This window comes from Anopheles funestus, chromosome 3RL (genome assembly GCF_943734845.2).
Source record: "Anopheles funestus chromosome 3RL, idAnoFuneDA-416_04, whole genome shotgun sequence".
Taxonomy (NCBI): Eukaryota; Metazoa; Arthropoda; class Insecta; order Diptera; family Culicidae; genus Anopheles; species Anopheles funestus.
In genome coordinates, this window is record NC_064599.1 from 24,998,874 (window position 1) to 25,013,521 (window position 14,648).

General features: G+C 42.8%; 1 protein-coding gene across 12 annotated transcripts in view; it reads left to right on the forward strand.

Annotated features, from left to right (window-relative positions):
* LOC125768792 (tyrosine-protein kinase Src42A) overlaps window positions 1–14,648 on the forward strand; it is a 92,940-nt gene that overhangs the window by 48,894 nt on the left and 29,398 nt on the right. For 5 of the 12 annotated variants that reach the window (XM_049436897.1, XM_049436898.1, XM_049436900.1 and 2 more), the window contains exon 2: window positions 1,448–5,561. The exons of 6 other annotated variants lie outside the window; for them this stretch is intronic. In XM_049436897.1, coding sequence (XP_049292854.1) covers window positions 2,062–5,561 — 3,500 coding nt within the window. In that variant the 5' untranslated portion in view covers window positions 1,448–2,061. Of the gene's footprint in view, window positions 1–1,447; window positions 5,562–11,030; window positions 14,265–14,648 lie in introns of those variants that run through there. One more of the 12 variants, XM_049436902.1, reaches the window with a different exon arrangement.

Sequence of the window (14,648 nt, forward strand, 5' to 3'; positions counted from 1 at the left end):
AGAGTTAATAACGGTAGCGGGGAATGGGTATGCAAGAGGAGGAAGGGTGGGAGTGAATCGGTAGAACTCATCGTTGGAATACTAAGTACACGAATCACAATCAGGGTTTCACTTGATCACGCGGTTCACACGTGTGTGTTTGTGTGGTTTAGTGGCGAGTAGCATTTTGGGCAGGCAGTACACGCCACCAATTATATCGCACCGATAGGCAAATAATGGCATCACAATGGAAATGTGCATTGATTCCCGTGCACAAATCATCCGTGGTGGATGCCTTGCGTTCGTCCCAGTTGTGAGTTGATTCAATATGGCGTGAATGATGAATTGTTATTTCACAAAGAGTTACTGCATTTCCTATGCTTTTTTCTGATTTCATATTCACGATAAAATATACATTTTTGTGAGAGATTTATAAAGAACTATTACGTTATGAAATTATCTTTATTTATTTATTTCGATATTTTAAATTGTTTTTAAGTAATATGGCAAGTTGGTAATAGTAAAATAAAAAAAAATATTTTAAACGCAACACAGCTACAGTAGAACGCTGATTATCCGGGTGTCTTTTAACTCGATGTCGGATAATCCGTGCAGTTCGGAAATGACAGTTCCAACACTGCAAACGGCAAATAATCAAGGTCTTGTAAAGGAATTGTAAATCATAAAATTTGGCCAAACAAAAAAAAAGTTTCAACGATAAACAAGTAGTAAAAATAGCCTCCTGCATTTAAAATCACCCACAGATTACACTAATTTTTATCAATAAAGTGAGATACACGTATTATCCGTAATATTCGATAATTCGGGTAGGACTGAATCCTGAGGCGCACGAATAATCGGCGCTCCACTGTATGTATGTAAAACCTCACGTACCTTCTGTAGTAAACTAGTAAAATACACATAAAACGTAGAAGGTACCATTTTGGTAATAACACAATAATCGCAAACTATTGTTGCTGAATTTCAACTAACGCCTGCCTACGTTTGAAGGATCACATGTAGTGAGTGGCACACCCACCCAACGGGGCGCCATGACAGATGGTGTCACGTAATTAGTAATGTTAGATAATTTTTGGCAATTGAGCGCAACAAACCCCGCCGTTGAAGAAAAATAATCGCGAATGAATGAATTTTAACCGATGTTTCGCAGCGGGTGTTTGCAGGGTTGCTTCAGCCGATGGACGTTGTTGCATACCAATTTCTTCACTACAAACACGAAACTATATTTAGATTGAACACACTCGACACTTAAATGCACATAAAAAAGTAGGTTGATCGATTTGCGTTGTCCTACACAAAGTATCTGAAACACCAGCAGGAAGTTGGCTAAAAGTGAAAAAATTAGGTCTACTGCGCGACACGTACACACTATTTGCGAAAAGCGGTATTAAAACGATGATATCGAAACTAATCCTTTTTTGCATCCCAACCCAACCAACGTGCACAGAACCCACATTAACATCCGGCCAAAATCGGACATTGTTTTGACGAATGAGAAGAAAGTGCAGTGATACAATACTTAGCAAACGACGATAAGCGACGAACCCCCGTGTTTTAATGGTTATTTTATCTCCACCTGCCACACGGCCATAGTGTAAAAGTACAATCCTGAAGCAGCAACAGCAGCATTCGTGATACGCATCCAGTAACCATCTTGCCATTAGCCGTAGTTCCTGCAAGGAATTACCCGGTCGTTCCTAGGTGTTTGTGTGTGTACGTCGTGTGTTAGTGTGTATTTTTTTTTAAATTGATCGTGTGCAAACAAAAAGAAACAGCAAGTTGATTTTTCTCAACATAATTCCGTTCGAGCGGCTCGTATCAACGGTGACCCATTCCAATGTGACTGATTCGTTGAGTGCCAATGCGGACCAATCGAAGCTGGATGAAAGAGTGTAATTTTGCGTGGAATAAAAGCGTGGCCACAGCGTAAATCGTGAAAAGTGTATAAACAAAACCTGCAAAATACAGTGCGCGCGCATTTGTGGCGGGGCGTAAAGCCCTTCGACGATAACGATTTTGGGTTGAATTTAAATTCTTTCTACAAACACACACACACACATCATGTCAGCGGTACCGGTCGTTTGGTGTTCCGATCCGAACTCGTCGGAAAAGAAGCAACCGTTTGCGCTGCAGGGTATCCAGCTGCAGGGCAACATTACGGAGAAGCATGTGCTCGCGATGAAGGAATTGATCAATGCTGCGTCGGAAGGTCGTCTGCTGCTACCTACCGATGGTGCCATTGTCCTGCTCGATTGTGGGCTCAGTATTGGCAGTATGGTGATCGAGGGTAAGGCGGGCAAAGAGGTTGCCGCGGCATCCAGCAAGACTGCAGCAAACGCTAGTGACGGTGACGATGACGCTGTCGGTAATCATAAATCAATTCTGCCGTACCGTTCTGCCGCGGCCAATAATTGTGTACCGTCGCCGGTCGACGGACGAGACTGTAATAATCATAATAGTAGCGATGAGTCTGATAGAATAGCCACTAGTGATAGGGAACGGCGGCTGGAAGCGACCGAGAAGCTGCGCGTCATGCTCGAGCAGCAGCTGGACGGTGGGGACATTGATCCGGATCAGCCAAATGCAACGGTATCTCAGCGGGTGCAGGGTGAGGATGGGGGTGAAAGGATGGAACGTGGTAATGGTGAAGGTGAAACAAATCTAGACGATCGTTTGGGTGCTGTTGAGCGGGAGATTGATTTTCCAATCGAAGTAGACGTTAAACATTCGCGTCCAAATGAGCTTAATGTCGACGGCGTAGAGCAGGAGCAAGAAGAGGAGGAGGAAAGTGAAGAACCCGGCGCAGTAGAACGAATGGGTTCATCCCTAGGAGGGGCAGGGCCCGAACTCCTATACGAATTTTTGTGCTGTGCCAAATGTATGAACGATCCATCGTCTAGCTGCTCCAATATGCCGAGTCATCGAACACGCAGCCTAACAGCGCTTAACAACAGCTCCAAGCTGCTGTCCCGGGTACTGAACGGTCGTGCAAAGGCACGGCTATACTGCGATCCGGTTTATAGTATTTCAAATCTATACTTTAAACGCTTCATTAATTACAAAATCACCAAAAGTCGACGGCCGGTAATACGCAAAACTTCAAGTCGAAGTGATCGTTCGTCCGGTGGAGATACTACTGCTGGCGGGTTCAGTACCTCACCCGATGGTGGTGGTGGAGGTGTTAAAAAGAAGCATTACGTCGATGGGTCACCGGTGTACGCGACCGTTAACAAGAAGCTGAAGCTTAAATCACGTCTGGACGCACTTCGACGTAGTGGTCACATGGTGGAAGGTAGTCCCGGTGGTCGAAGATTACGTGCAGAGCGTGGCAATAGTAGTGGCGTTTCACGACAGATGGGGAAAGGGCTTGGAGCGCAAGATCCTATACCGGAAGTTGCCAATCCATTGCCGGAAATCTTCATCACCGGAACGTCCGGATCGTCGACAAAACCGCTGGGTAGCTCCAGTAGAAAGACAAGCTTCGACTCCACCTGTACGGTTAGTTCGATGGATTCGGGCTTTATTGATCAGCAGCAGCGTCAGCAGCTTAAGCAGCAGCTACAGCAGTTACAGCAGCTGAAAGTATGTCCCGGCGCCGCAGAGGAACAATCGCCGGCAGGCATTGGTGCCAGTGAACAGGAGGAAGACGATGGTAGCGATCGGCTGAATGATCTGTCCCGTGTGCAGATCAAAGAGTGTCTAGTGACGCAATCGCGCAATCGGCGCAAATCATACGAAGAGTTTAAGTCACTGTTTCGGCAGGAAGTAACACCGGCAACTGATGCTGTTGGACACGCTGGACGCACCAACAACACGGCCGGGTTGCCACTGCCGAGCGTGGACGAGAAGGAAAGCGTTAAGGCAAGACGCAAGTCATACGAAGAGTTCAAGGCGTTAGTCAAAATTTGTGATACTAGCTTTAGCAGTTTAAAATCGACGGCAGAGGAGGAGCCGGAAAAGGAGGAACAGAAAGAGGATGGAACACGTGAGCAGGACCCGAGGACACGACGATCGGCAACGTTGCCCGCATCTCCAACCACCAACAACAGCTCCGTCGGGAATCTTTTCAAAATGAAGCGTAAAAATTCGCGACGTCTCAGCTTGAAGAAACCTTCCACGGTTGGAGGCACGGGAGGTGATATCCAACGGTCAGAGTCAGGTCGGGAGGTGATGGTGAGGGGTAGCACCATTTATGACATTCTTCGTAGCGATCGGAAACCTTCCGTGCCGAGTCCACTGATCAAGGATCTCGGACCGCTAGCGCTCACCCGAACGGCGGATGAAATCTATCGTAAAAACTATAAAATCTACGACAAGCTGATCTCGTACGGTAGCAAAGCTTACAAGCGATACGACAAGTACATGACGTACGGTACAATCTACGAGATTCTGCATCGCAAGTCAGACGCTGCCGAGGATGTGTTTCTGCGCAAGCGTGCCCTTTCGGAGAAGTACGCCAAACGCAAGGTCGGTACGGCGTCCCACTACGGTTCGGTAAAGTTGGGTACGATCTACGATATTTTGCAAGGCAAACATCAGCAACTACAGATCGATTCCAGCTTGCGGAAAAAATCGGCACCCGGTCCGGATGAATTACCGCCGGCAACACTTTCCACGATTTACGACATCATACACTCGAAAAAAGCTGCGGATCCTTCATCGCCTAAAGATAAGACAGGCAAGAATCGATTTTTGGTGAAGAAAATCACTGAAGAGGAGTTACACTTAAGTAACGAAAATAACCGTAACGAGCTTAACTTGACATCCGGACCAGTTCCTACGAAAGGTGTGCTGGATGCGAATAGCTCACCGAAGACTTCCGATACTGCAGCTGACAGTGGTCCACCTTCTCCCGACTATACGACTCCCAAATCGGTTGGACAGGCAAGAAAACCTGCCCGTACGCGACGCTTCTCGAACATTCTCTCGTACAGTTCGCATACAACTTCACCTAAAGCGTCGAGTGTGACGACCAACCTCACACCGCCCACCATTGAAGAACCTCGCCTCGACAGTCCCCGTTTAAAGCAGATAGCGGCTAGTGATGAGGATCTGTACAAAAGTGCCACGGCAAAGTTGCGTGCCGCTCAGCAGCAGGTTCAGCGCCATCAACTCTCCGTGGATGAGCTCTACGCGCGGATCGGTAAGCTGCGAAAATCAGCCACCGTTTCGTCGGCACTTTGCACCAAAATTGATGAAGTTATCGGTGAAGGTGGCGAAAACTTGGCAGACCCGGTTAAAGTGTTGGAACCACTGCAACCTACCCGTGCGCGGCATCATCTGAATGTGCCCGAGCGACGAGAGCTTGGCCCGGCGGATGAAATTCAACCTGGGACGATTTTTAAATCCAACTCGCTGGATATGCTCGCACCCAAGAAGCTGTCAAGAACGGCACGTTGGAGTAAGCATATGCACGATGCGGCAAATGGGTTGAGCGGTCCCATTCGCAAACTATCGCCATTGATCATGCCGATGAAAAAGGGTGGCGGAATAGGCGATCAAAAAAAGAGTACGCGACGGTTGTCCGAGTTTACGCGGGGTGAATTTCTCAACGAGAAACCGTAAGTATAGCTTCTTTGGTTAATATTTAAGCAGAACATTTTCTAAAGACTCTCAATAGAAATAATTCGCTGATGTTTGATGATTTAAATTTTTTAAGCATATTTACAGGAAAAATATATCAACATTTGTGTGGAAAACGAGTTTTTCCTTAAAATGGATACGTTATTATTCTTGAAATAAATTATCATTGGGATTATTTATTAAAAAAATAATTTGTTAATTTTTACCTAAGCCAGCTAATGGAGACGCATGGTGTTTGTTAACCAAGGGTATTCAAAATAAACATGAACACTTAATTACTTTGCCATAAAATAGCTAATGGATTATATTTTAAATACAAAATCAAATAACGAAGTCAACTCGGTAAAGTGAATGATACATTCCTTTTCTTGCTCTTAATTTCGTTTGCAGCACTGTATCGAAATCGAATATAAAAATTTGAATGGCAATTTACACTTGCTTTAAAGCTATTCCAAACACTCTAAAGCGATCACATGAATAATCCACCAAAATGACAGTGCTATGACCTTTTCCTGCAGCAAAACTTCCAAATTATCAAATTTCAGGTTTTGCTAAAGCACGGACCAACATGGCCGAAAATCACTACGGGGGGTGCGCGATTGGCGATCCCCCTGATCGTGCTACCTATAGTTATTCATTTCAGCTTGTGCAGAATCGTCAGATGAAAATAAATATGAATAATGCACTCACCCTCGAGAGGCGTTTTGTTTCGGTTGCTTCGCTGAGAGCAATCGTACAAATATGCTCCAAAACGAAATGAAAAGTTATTACTCTTTTGGTAGGCGAAAATTTTTATAAATAATCCCAAAGGCAATGGCCACCAAAGGTTCATTAGTGTGTAAAAGAACATTAAGACCCTTTCAATGCAATTTCTGCTTTCAATGCAAAATTGGTGCCCTCCTCCTGGGAAGATGTATTTTTGGAAAAGGATATTGATTTTTTAAATCTCCATTCTGACACGAACAGGCCGGCAGGTTTCTGCTTCTTTCCACCCATGAAATCGTGGTGTTTGATTAAAAAAAATACGCTCGAGGGCGAACATGAATTTAAGAAAAAAAACAACCATAATAAGTGGGACATAGAGAAAATATGCGAAAACAGCGTGTCCACGATCGTATGTTGCCAAAGAAGTATGAAGAATTTCGTGCTCTTTTGGTGCACAAGTTGTTGCTAAATATTAATTTTCTGAGAAGGGATAAAACATGATCTTGGCCCTGGTTTGTCTGCCTTTCATGGGCAAACGTACTCGGTTTGGCCTTGCCTTGGCTGGGGTTGTCCAAAACGAGGATCATGTCAAAAAGTACGAAAGCGTGTTTTTTCATGTTCTTTCCTCTTCCCTTTTCGGGGCTGGACAGTCTGGCAAGCCCGGTTTTTCTCTTTTCTATAGCCCAAAAAAAAATGCTTCTGGATAGACTTGTGGATGGGGTTTTTACTTTGATATGTTTGTGTGTGTGTGTTCCCATATCAGCGCAAGTGAATATTGTTCCGTACGGCTGGGTGCAACTTTTCGGCAGAAAACAGGTTTTTCTCTCAAAACCCGTACGCTTGACGGGTTTCCCGCATTGTACCTTGGCAACCAAGGTAAAGACAGTCTTTGCTGCTTCTCTTTTTTATTTATGCTTTCGTACCAATTTGCAGTTGTGCTGCTTTTGTTGACGCGAGTGCACTCAACTGCACCCAACAAAAGTGTATCTCGGCACAATCACCTAGAGGAGAGTCGTTGCTGTCCTCCAGGCGGTTCGATTATTTAACTGCAGGAAGTCACTGGGGGTATCTGTTCGTTGCCACCAATAAACGTAAAACTGAAAAGCAACCGCGACCTTTCTGAGGTTGGCAACGTTTTAACATCTTCCGGAGCACTTTGCAACAGTGGCCGAATATCCGTGCGGAAATGGAAATTCTGCAGCCGAGTGAGCCAGGCTGATCATCACATTCGTCAAGGATTTTCTTCAAGGAAGTCACTACGATCAGCATTGCAGTTTGAGTATGATTTCTTCATTTTTGGCTAATTGTGAGCAATCAATTCTATAAGTCCACAATTAGGAGGCAAAAAAACAAAAAAGCGAAAATCAACATGCATTATCTTCTTTTCTTGTTTTGTGGCAATTTTTGGAGAAAAAAAAAATAAAAGGGAAAGCCATTTTGTCACACCCCATGTAACATAGTCACAGAGACATATCTTCTTCCAATCATGTAGATTGATTGTAACAAATGCGTCATGTTGATGGTTAACTCAACCGCCTACAGTTAAGTTTTGGCGTGAGCAATAATTCATTTCTCGAGAATGATGCAGTCGTATGTATCATTGATAGTGTAAGTGGCCGGTGTTTAAAAATTGCGATAAAGCTTTCGTAACCTGTCGTGTCAGGCTTGTAGTCAGTGATTAATCACTTTCCATTGGCAAGATGGACGCTTTCACTGGGCTCCGTGTCAACATTATCGGGTGATGCGCTAATGTAGGTTAAACGAAAATGACTCCCATTCTTAAGGTATACAGCGTGTGCAATGCATCCTGCAAACTGTAGGTGTGAAGAAAAGGCAATAGAAAAGTGCATCAAACAGGTTGCGAAGAAAATAATTGCAAACTTTCATTAAACAACATTACACTTTCGCTGCAAGCTTCATGCGCATGTGATCGGTGGATGATTCTTTCATTTTATTTTGTCCTAATTTGCTTTTAGATAATCTCCTAACTATCACGAGCAGTGCATCAAAAATTAGGCCATCTTACATATTTAACGACACAAGAAGCGATGCATTTTTCCCTACCCATAAGCTACCAGTGTGTGTCCGGAAACGCTTCTTAATTGTATGTTACGTTTTCTTCTTCGGCATAGTATGCTAATCAGCGACGACAGTGTTTCATTTGCTGTTGCATACCGAACCGATAAACTGGAAATACTACCAGCTTAAGCTGTGTCGGTTCAAGCTGAATGGATATTTTATTCTAATGAGCTGACCATAGCAACAGGTGGGTATGAGCTCAAACGAGGTTTGGGAATTTCCTTCCTTTGAACAATACACGTTATCAAACGCTGTCATTTATTATAGAAAATTCCTTAGAGTTGGAATGCATGCTGCAAGGGATTTTTATTTCTTCTTCGTATGATAGTCAGAAGATTGAGTCAGCAAATGCATTACAAAGACCTGTACGCTGAACAACACGGCCATCATTATTCTTTAATAGAGAATATCAAAGAATAAAATTATCGAACACAAAACATCTCTCCTCCGATGGGTGGGTGGAGAAGGGGAAGGCGGGGGAGTGCATCAATCCCTAACGGGAGAATTTATTTTCCTCTTTTGATTCTTCACCACGGCTATGATTATGTTGCCTTTGCATTATGGTGTTGCATCGCTAGCATTCCCCTATTGTATCGTCCGCCACGAGACCGGACTCAACGTATCGATGACCGAGACTCGGTGCTGGCCGCTGCACTCATTGGCCGGTACCGGACCAATGGTGTGGAGATGGTATTATTATGCAATGGCAGAAGAAAAGAAGCAAAATAACAACACGGATTCAGTCCGGTTGTTGCTGCTGTTGTGTTTGTTGTTGTGTGGCTTCATCCGCAGTTCGAACTCTTTCCGGATGCAGGCAGCAAAAGCCTTCAATGTACAGCCGTGGTTCGAAAAAACGCACCGTAGCAGTGAAGGCAGGAAGAAGCGAACGCTGCAAGGTGGAAACAGATGAGAAGAAGAAAAAAAAGGTTATGCCATCGATCGACTTGCGAGACGATGCAGTTCGTCGAGAAAGACAAAGCGACATACAGTGTGTATGTGTTGTTTTTTGCCTGGCGCACGGCGTAAAGGAATACGGCCAATAAACATACTTTAGTCTGCATCAAACCAGTTGCAGCATGGTAGGCGCTTGCACCTTAGCTTGCTGGTGCCGTACACAATGATGCACAGGGTACGGTTGAGTGCAGTAACACCATCCAGAGGTTCGTCGCTTGTTGCATCGGGCAATGTTTTTTTTTCTCTGTGCGGTGCATGATATTTTCTTACACCATCTTCGGACTTGATGCCGTTGTGTTCTGGTGAGTTTGCTAATGGTGATGGTCAACCTATTCCTCATCCATACCCACCTGCCGCCCCCACCAAGAACATCGTTTGCTTCACGCGTTGGTTTTACCCTGACACCCTACAGGGCAGAATGATGCAATGCGGGATGCACCAGGATTCGTCCCATTTTGGTATCGGGGCTGATCGGAGTGCATCAGATCACATTAAACGAATCATAATTTATAACGCGTACGCAAGCCCTTCCTCCGATAAGCATTAGCTACGCGTGTCCAGTATGAAGTCGCTCAACAAATGAGCGAAAATGAATCTCGGAATCCCTTTTTTCTCGGACACATTCGCCCTATTCGATGCAGGACGTGTTCACGAGATTGTAGTGAAGGGGGAGGCGTACTCATGCAAGGTATAATTCCATTACCAAGGGCAAACGAACTTTAAGCAGTGTTCCAGGAATAGAACGGTGTTTTTTTTTGTGTTTCTTTCTTCCGTTGCCACAACATCACATAGCTGAAAGGGATAAGTTAATATCCTTATGTTAATTGCGGTACACGGGCACGATGTTACACGCATGTACTTTATAGTGATAGGATAATGATCAGCAAGCATTACTTTGTAGCTACTTTATTAGCTACAGCTACGATCACAAACAACTAGGCGCTCCGGTTTGGTTGTTCTCCTTCGATACTTTCTATTTCCAAGCGATGTCTTGAGTAATGTTCATATGAAATTTAATTTCAGATTTTTTTAAATATTCTCTGTATTAGAAACTTTTTGAAATACATGAACAACGATTTTTTAAAATACATATTAAATTATTTTTTATTGTTTTTAAATAATTGTTAAACTCCGATTATCCGGATGACATTTAACCTGGATGTTGGATTATCCCTTCAGCTCGGAAATGACAGAAATTTGATTTGATTTTTTTTTCTGTTAAAAAAATGTTTTGCCTTTCTTGCCCTAACATTCACTTGGCAGGGCGTTCCCTCACCAAGGTTTGCCATCGTGTTCTAGTGGCACAAAATTAATCATCATTAAATTTCGTTTCGCTTTTCCTTTAAAAGCTCAAAAATGGAACAAATAAATTATTCTATAGAAATGTAAAAAAATGACGAAAACAAATTGAACCTATAAAGCCGGTGACGGCAAAACAATGAAGGGTTCAATTAAAATAGCTTAATTTTCAAGTTTGAATAAAAATTACAGATCAATTTTTTTACCGTAATAAATAAATATAATAAAATAATGCCATACACTTACAAAAAACACAAATATTTATCACAAAAGGAATATGTGGCTTAATCGTGTTATCCACTTTTATGACAATAACCTTTAAAAGCACGGATAATCGGGATTCCGGTATTTTTATTAACATTTCTTTGATAAACAATATATTAATGAGTTCTATTTCTTTTCTTTTCCAGGTAAGTTTGACATTCTTTGTCATCCCTTGTGTATACATTCAATGTGGCTCTATCGGGTAAGCTTAACTAAACGCAACTCTCTCTAGGAAGAAATATAAAACGACATCAAAGCGATGACTCGTTCTTCTGGCCGTCTTAACTCACCATTAACATCTGTACACATCAGTCTAACATCTGTCAGGTGCCGTCAAGATGGCAATGTAGGACAACTGCACCAACTTTCCATAATGTGACCATCGCGAAGCGCCGAACGCACACCTCTTGAGTGGCTTTGGGTGGTCGTCTAAAAATATCCACCCCGGGCAGCGCATTTCTCGATATGGATCGGAACTTTGAAAATCTAAACTGTCTGTCCCTTTAAGCATAAAAGCCGATCGATCACACGGCCAGTTTCCGTCGTCATCACACCACAAAAACGGTGCATTTCTTGTGCGCACCTTCGCACCGACGTGTGTGTGATTTGCAGAATTTGCTTTCCATTCTGGCTAAAAATAGTTTTCGCAGCAGTGTTCGAAGATGGACCTTGTGCCGCAGGTCTAACGAGCAACAAGGCGTGTTTCAGGGCCACACGGGGCATATGATGGTAATTAGAAATGGCATGCACTGATCCGCACACCAACCAGGATGTTAGGATGAGGAAGCATTTCTATTGCGCTTTGATGGGAGGTGGGAAAAAAAGGGAAAATAACTACAGGAGTGTGTTGCAAAAGATCGATGTTAAAGAAACGGGCGCTTGTTTATGACGAAGTGTACCACGTTTTTCTCCACACGTCAGCTGTGCGGGATGGGAACAACAAATTATTGTGGAAGTGCGCCCTTATGCGCGAACCAGCTCCTGCCGCGTCTTTTATCCAACCCCAAAACGGTTGGCCTTCTTCTTCTGCTTGCTGTACCGATCGACGTGGCTAATCTTTCATTTAATGGGCATAATTCTCCGTAGCTGAAGAGGAGACTCATTGCACAGCACGGACAAAGAAGGCGTGAAGGTGTCTTGTCCCGTACAGTCTCGAGTACACGGAGGGAGGGAGAGGTGTTGCAAGGTAAAATTAAAATCCCAGAGAAAGAGAAGGCACATCTGTCACTGTGGCTGACTCCCGGTCTGGCGACTGTGTCCGTGGTTGCGCGCCATCACCAGTAGACTGTGATGGTGAAGATAAAACAGTTTAATTATCCGCAACGATAAACATGCAGTTATCCAGCCCGCCCCACCAATTCCCTCTTTCCTCCGTTACGCTTCAGTGCATATGTCACTTCTATGCACCTCATTTCCTGCCGAGCGCTTATCATCCGACGATTTGCTGCATTTTAATTAGAAAAATACATCGCTAAAAATAGCTAGCCCCCCGGGGGCAAGTGATCGGGATGCTTCTCAGTCTGCACAACCTTTCTCCAGCTGAATGGAGATCCCCGCACAAGCGATCCGAGACGGACTTTGAGGGATCATGGTGGTCGTAGATCGATTTGTTGTGAAGCGTTCGATCGAAACCTGAGCGGCGCCCCTATCAGTTGGCGCCCTCTCTAGTTCGCGTGCGCCCGTGCAGAAGGAGAGAAAAGGGGAAGATATTATTAGTTATCTATTGCATATTTATCGACCATCGGCGTTGGTTTTTTTATGTGTCTATGCGTGGTCCGGTTTCGGACGATACAAGTTACTCCCGTTTTCTTCGAACGCTTCGGAACAACCCTCCCGTCCGATTGTTGACGGGGCTGATGATTGACGAGATGGGAGGGAACACATCGTCTCGTCTGGGCACATTCTTCTTTTTGCAAACAATTTTCACTAAACATTGCTGGTAGTTGCTTTGGAGCTTTAAAATATGCTCAAACGGTGCATTCCTCTGAGTAGTGATTTGAAAAAAAAACTCATGTGAAAATGGAAATTGATGTGTGTATGCACCGTGCCATTGCGGATGTGAAGCGAATGACCTGTTACAGTTTAAGGCAGACTAAACAAAAGCTGAAGGTTGATAGAAATTATATTTCTATTCACATTATTATGAACAGGATATTCATCATTATTCTAGCATTATTGTAATTAAATAATCTAGTAGATTTTGTTTTTTTTTGTTATTACAAAAATCAAGAAATTAGTCCAATGCGATCTTTAAAAAAAAACAGAAAAATGAAATTCATTGCTCGATATTTGCGCGATTGTATGACAGATATTTTCGACGAACTTACGAGATTTCCCCTGATTTAAATTCATTTTTATGCGTTTATCGTTCATTACATGAGTCATTAGTGTTATTCACTCTACCTTCATTTGGCCGTTTTTGCTTGTCAATATTGCTAGCTACAATTTAGTTTGAAAATCTGTCCTAGTAGAAAAGAATGATGGCTTTAATTCTGATCGTGATGATCGTGAAAATGATCTTTATAGATACAATTTGTTTTGTATGGAACGTCTCCAATTACTCATTGAGGAAATAGAAGCGATCGCTTGTAAATATATTTATAGGAGTACAAATATGAGATTAGCAGTTTCTATTTCATGTTATAGCCGTTGCCTGGAAGTATCAATAATGTGGATTTGGTTCACTACAAAGTATCGTCCATCAGAAATAGCGCCAAGATCTTAAGATTGAAGCATTCTATGCTAAAGTATGATCGACCTCAATAACGGTAGCTGCATGTGTCTTTAAATAAAAAGGACTCGTAACAGAAGAGTTTTGACATCTCATGAAATAGTAACGAAGAATAAAATGACAGTTAGGTATCGATATTGAAGAATGACTAAACCGAACATAGATAAACATCTAGTCCATATTGACAGTTAGGCCTCTGATTATAACATAAATTTACATAGGAGGAAATATTCTTTCACTTTAACAGAAGCATCATTTGTGTGAATATTGCTATTCCACAGTACAGTTTGTCCTGAATAATATCTCACCAAGAATGCCTAAGTGTCAGAAATAATCATGTCCATGTCAGAACAGACTACTTTGAGATCTCATTACTCAATTAAAGGCTATTAACTATTGAGTAATTGTGAATATTTTGACAGTATCTATCATTAAAATAGTTCTTTGGTTTGACTGCAGAGGGCGCCATTAAAAAGAAATATTGGCCATATTTTTCAGTCGCAAACCGCGGATTTATTCTGAAATAATGTTCCGATGTTTGATACATCGCAAGAGATTTATTGAAGACTTTTTTGTCACAATCCTATTTTAAATGTGACAAGACTATTATCCGAAAAACATTGAAACCCCAAGAATTGAACTTTTTTTTCAAATTCAAAATAACGAAATAGGGATGTTTTTATGTTTGTGTAACGGAAATTTCATTTGTTTACTCTTTTTATGTTCAACATCTATGTTTATGTTGCCTTCACGTTAGATGTAAACTGGTTCGCTCTTTGCTGCTTCATCAACATCAAACGACGATATCAATAACTTTCCTTTTTAATGCATTCTTCACTAACAGGTTGCCGGTTTTTGTTTGGTTACGATTATAGGAGATGGTACCATAAATAGTTCGCCAACTCGCAATTCAAAAGGGATAATCAATCGTTCGAGTGTGCTTTTAGCAAATCGCTCGGGAAACGTCAGAAGCATCCAAGGGGACAGTGAAGAATAATTTATGCGCGATCGATCAACAAGTAGTAGCGCTGTC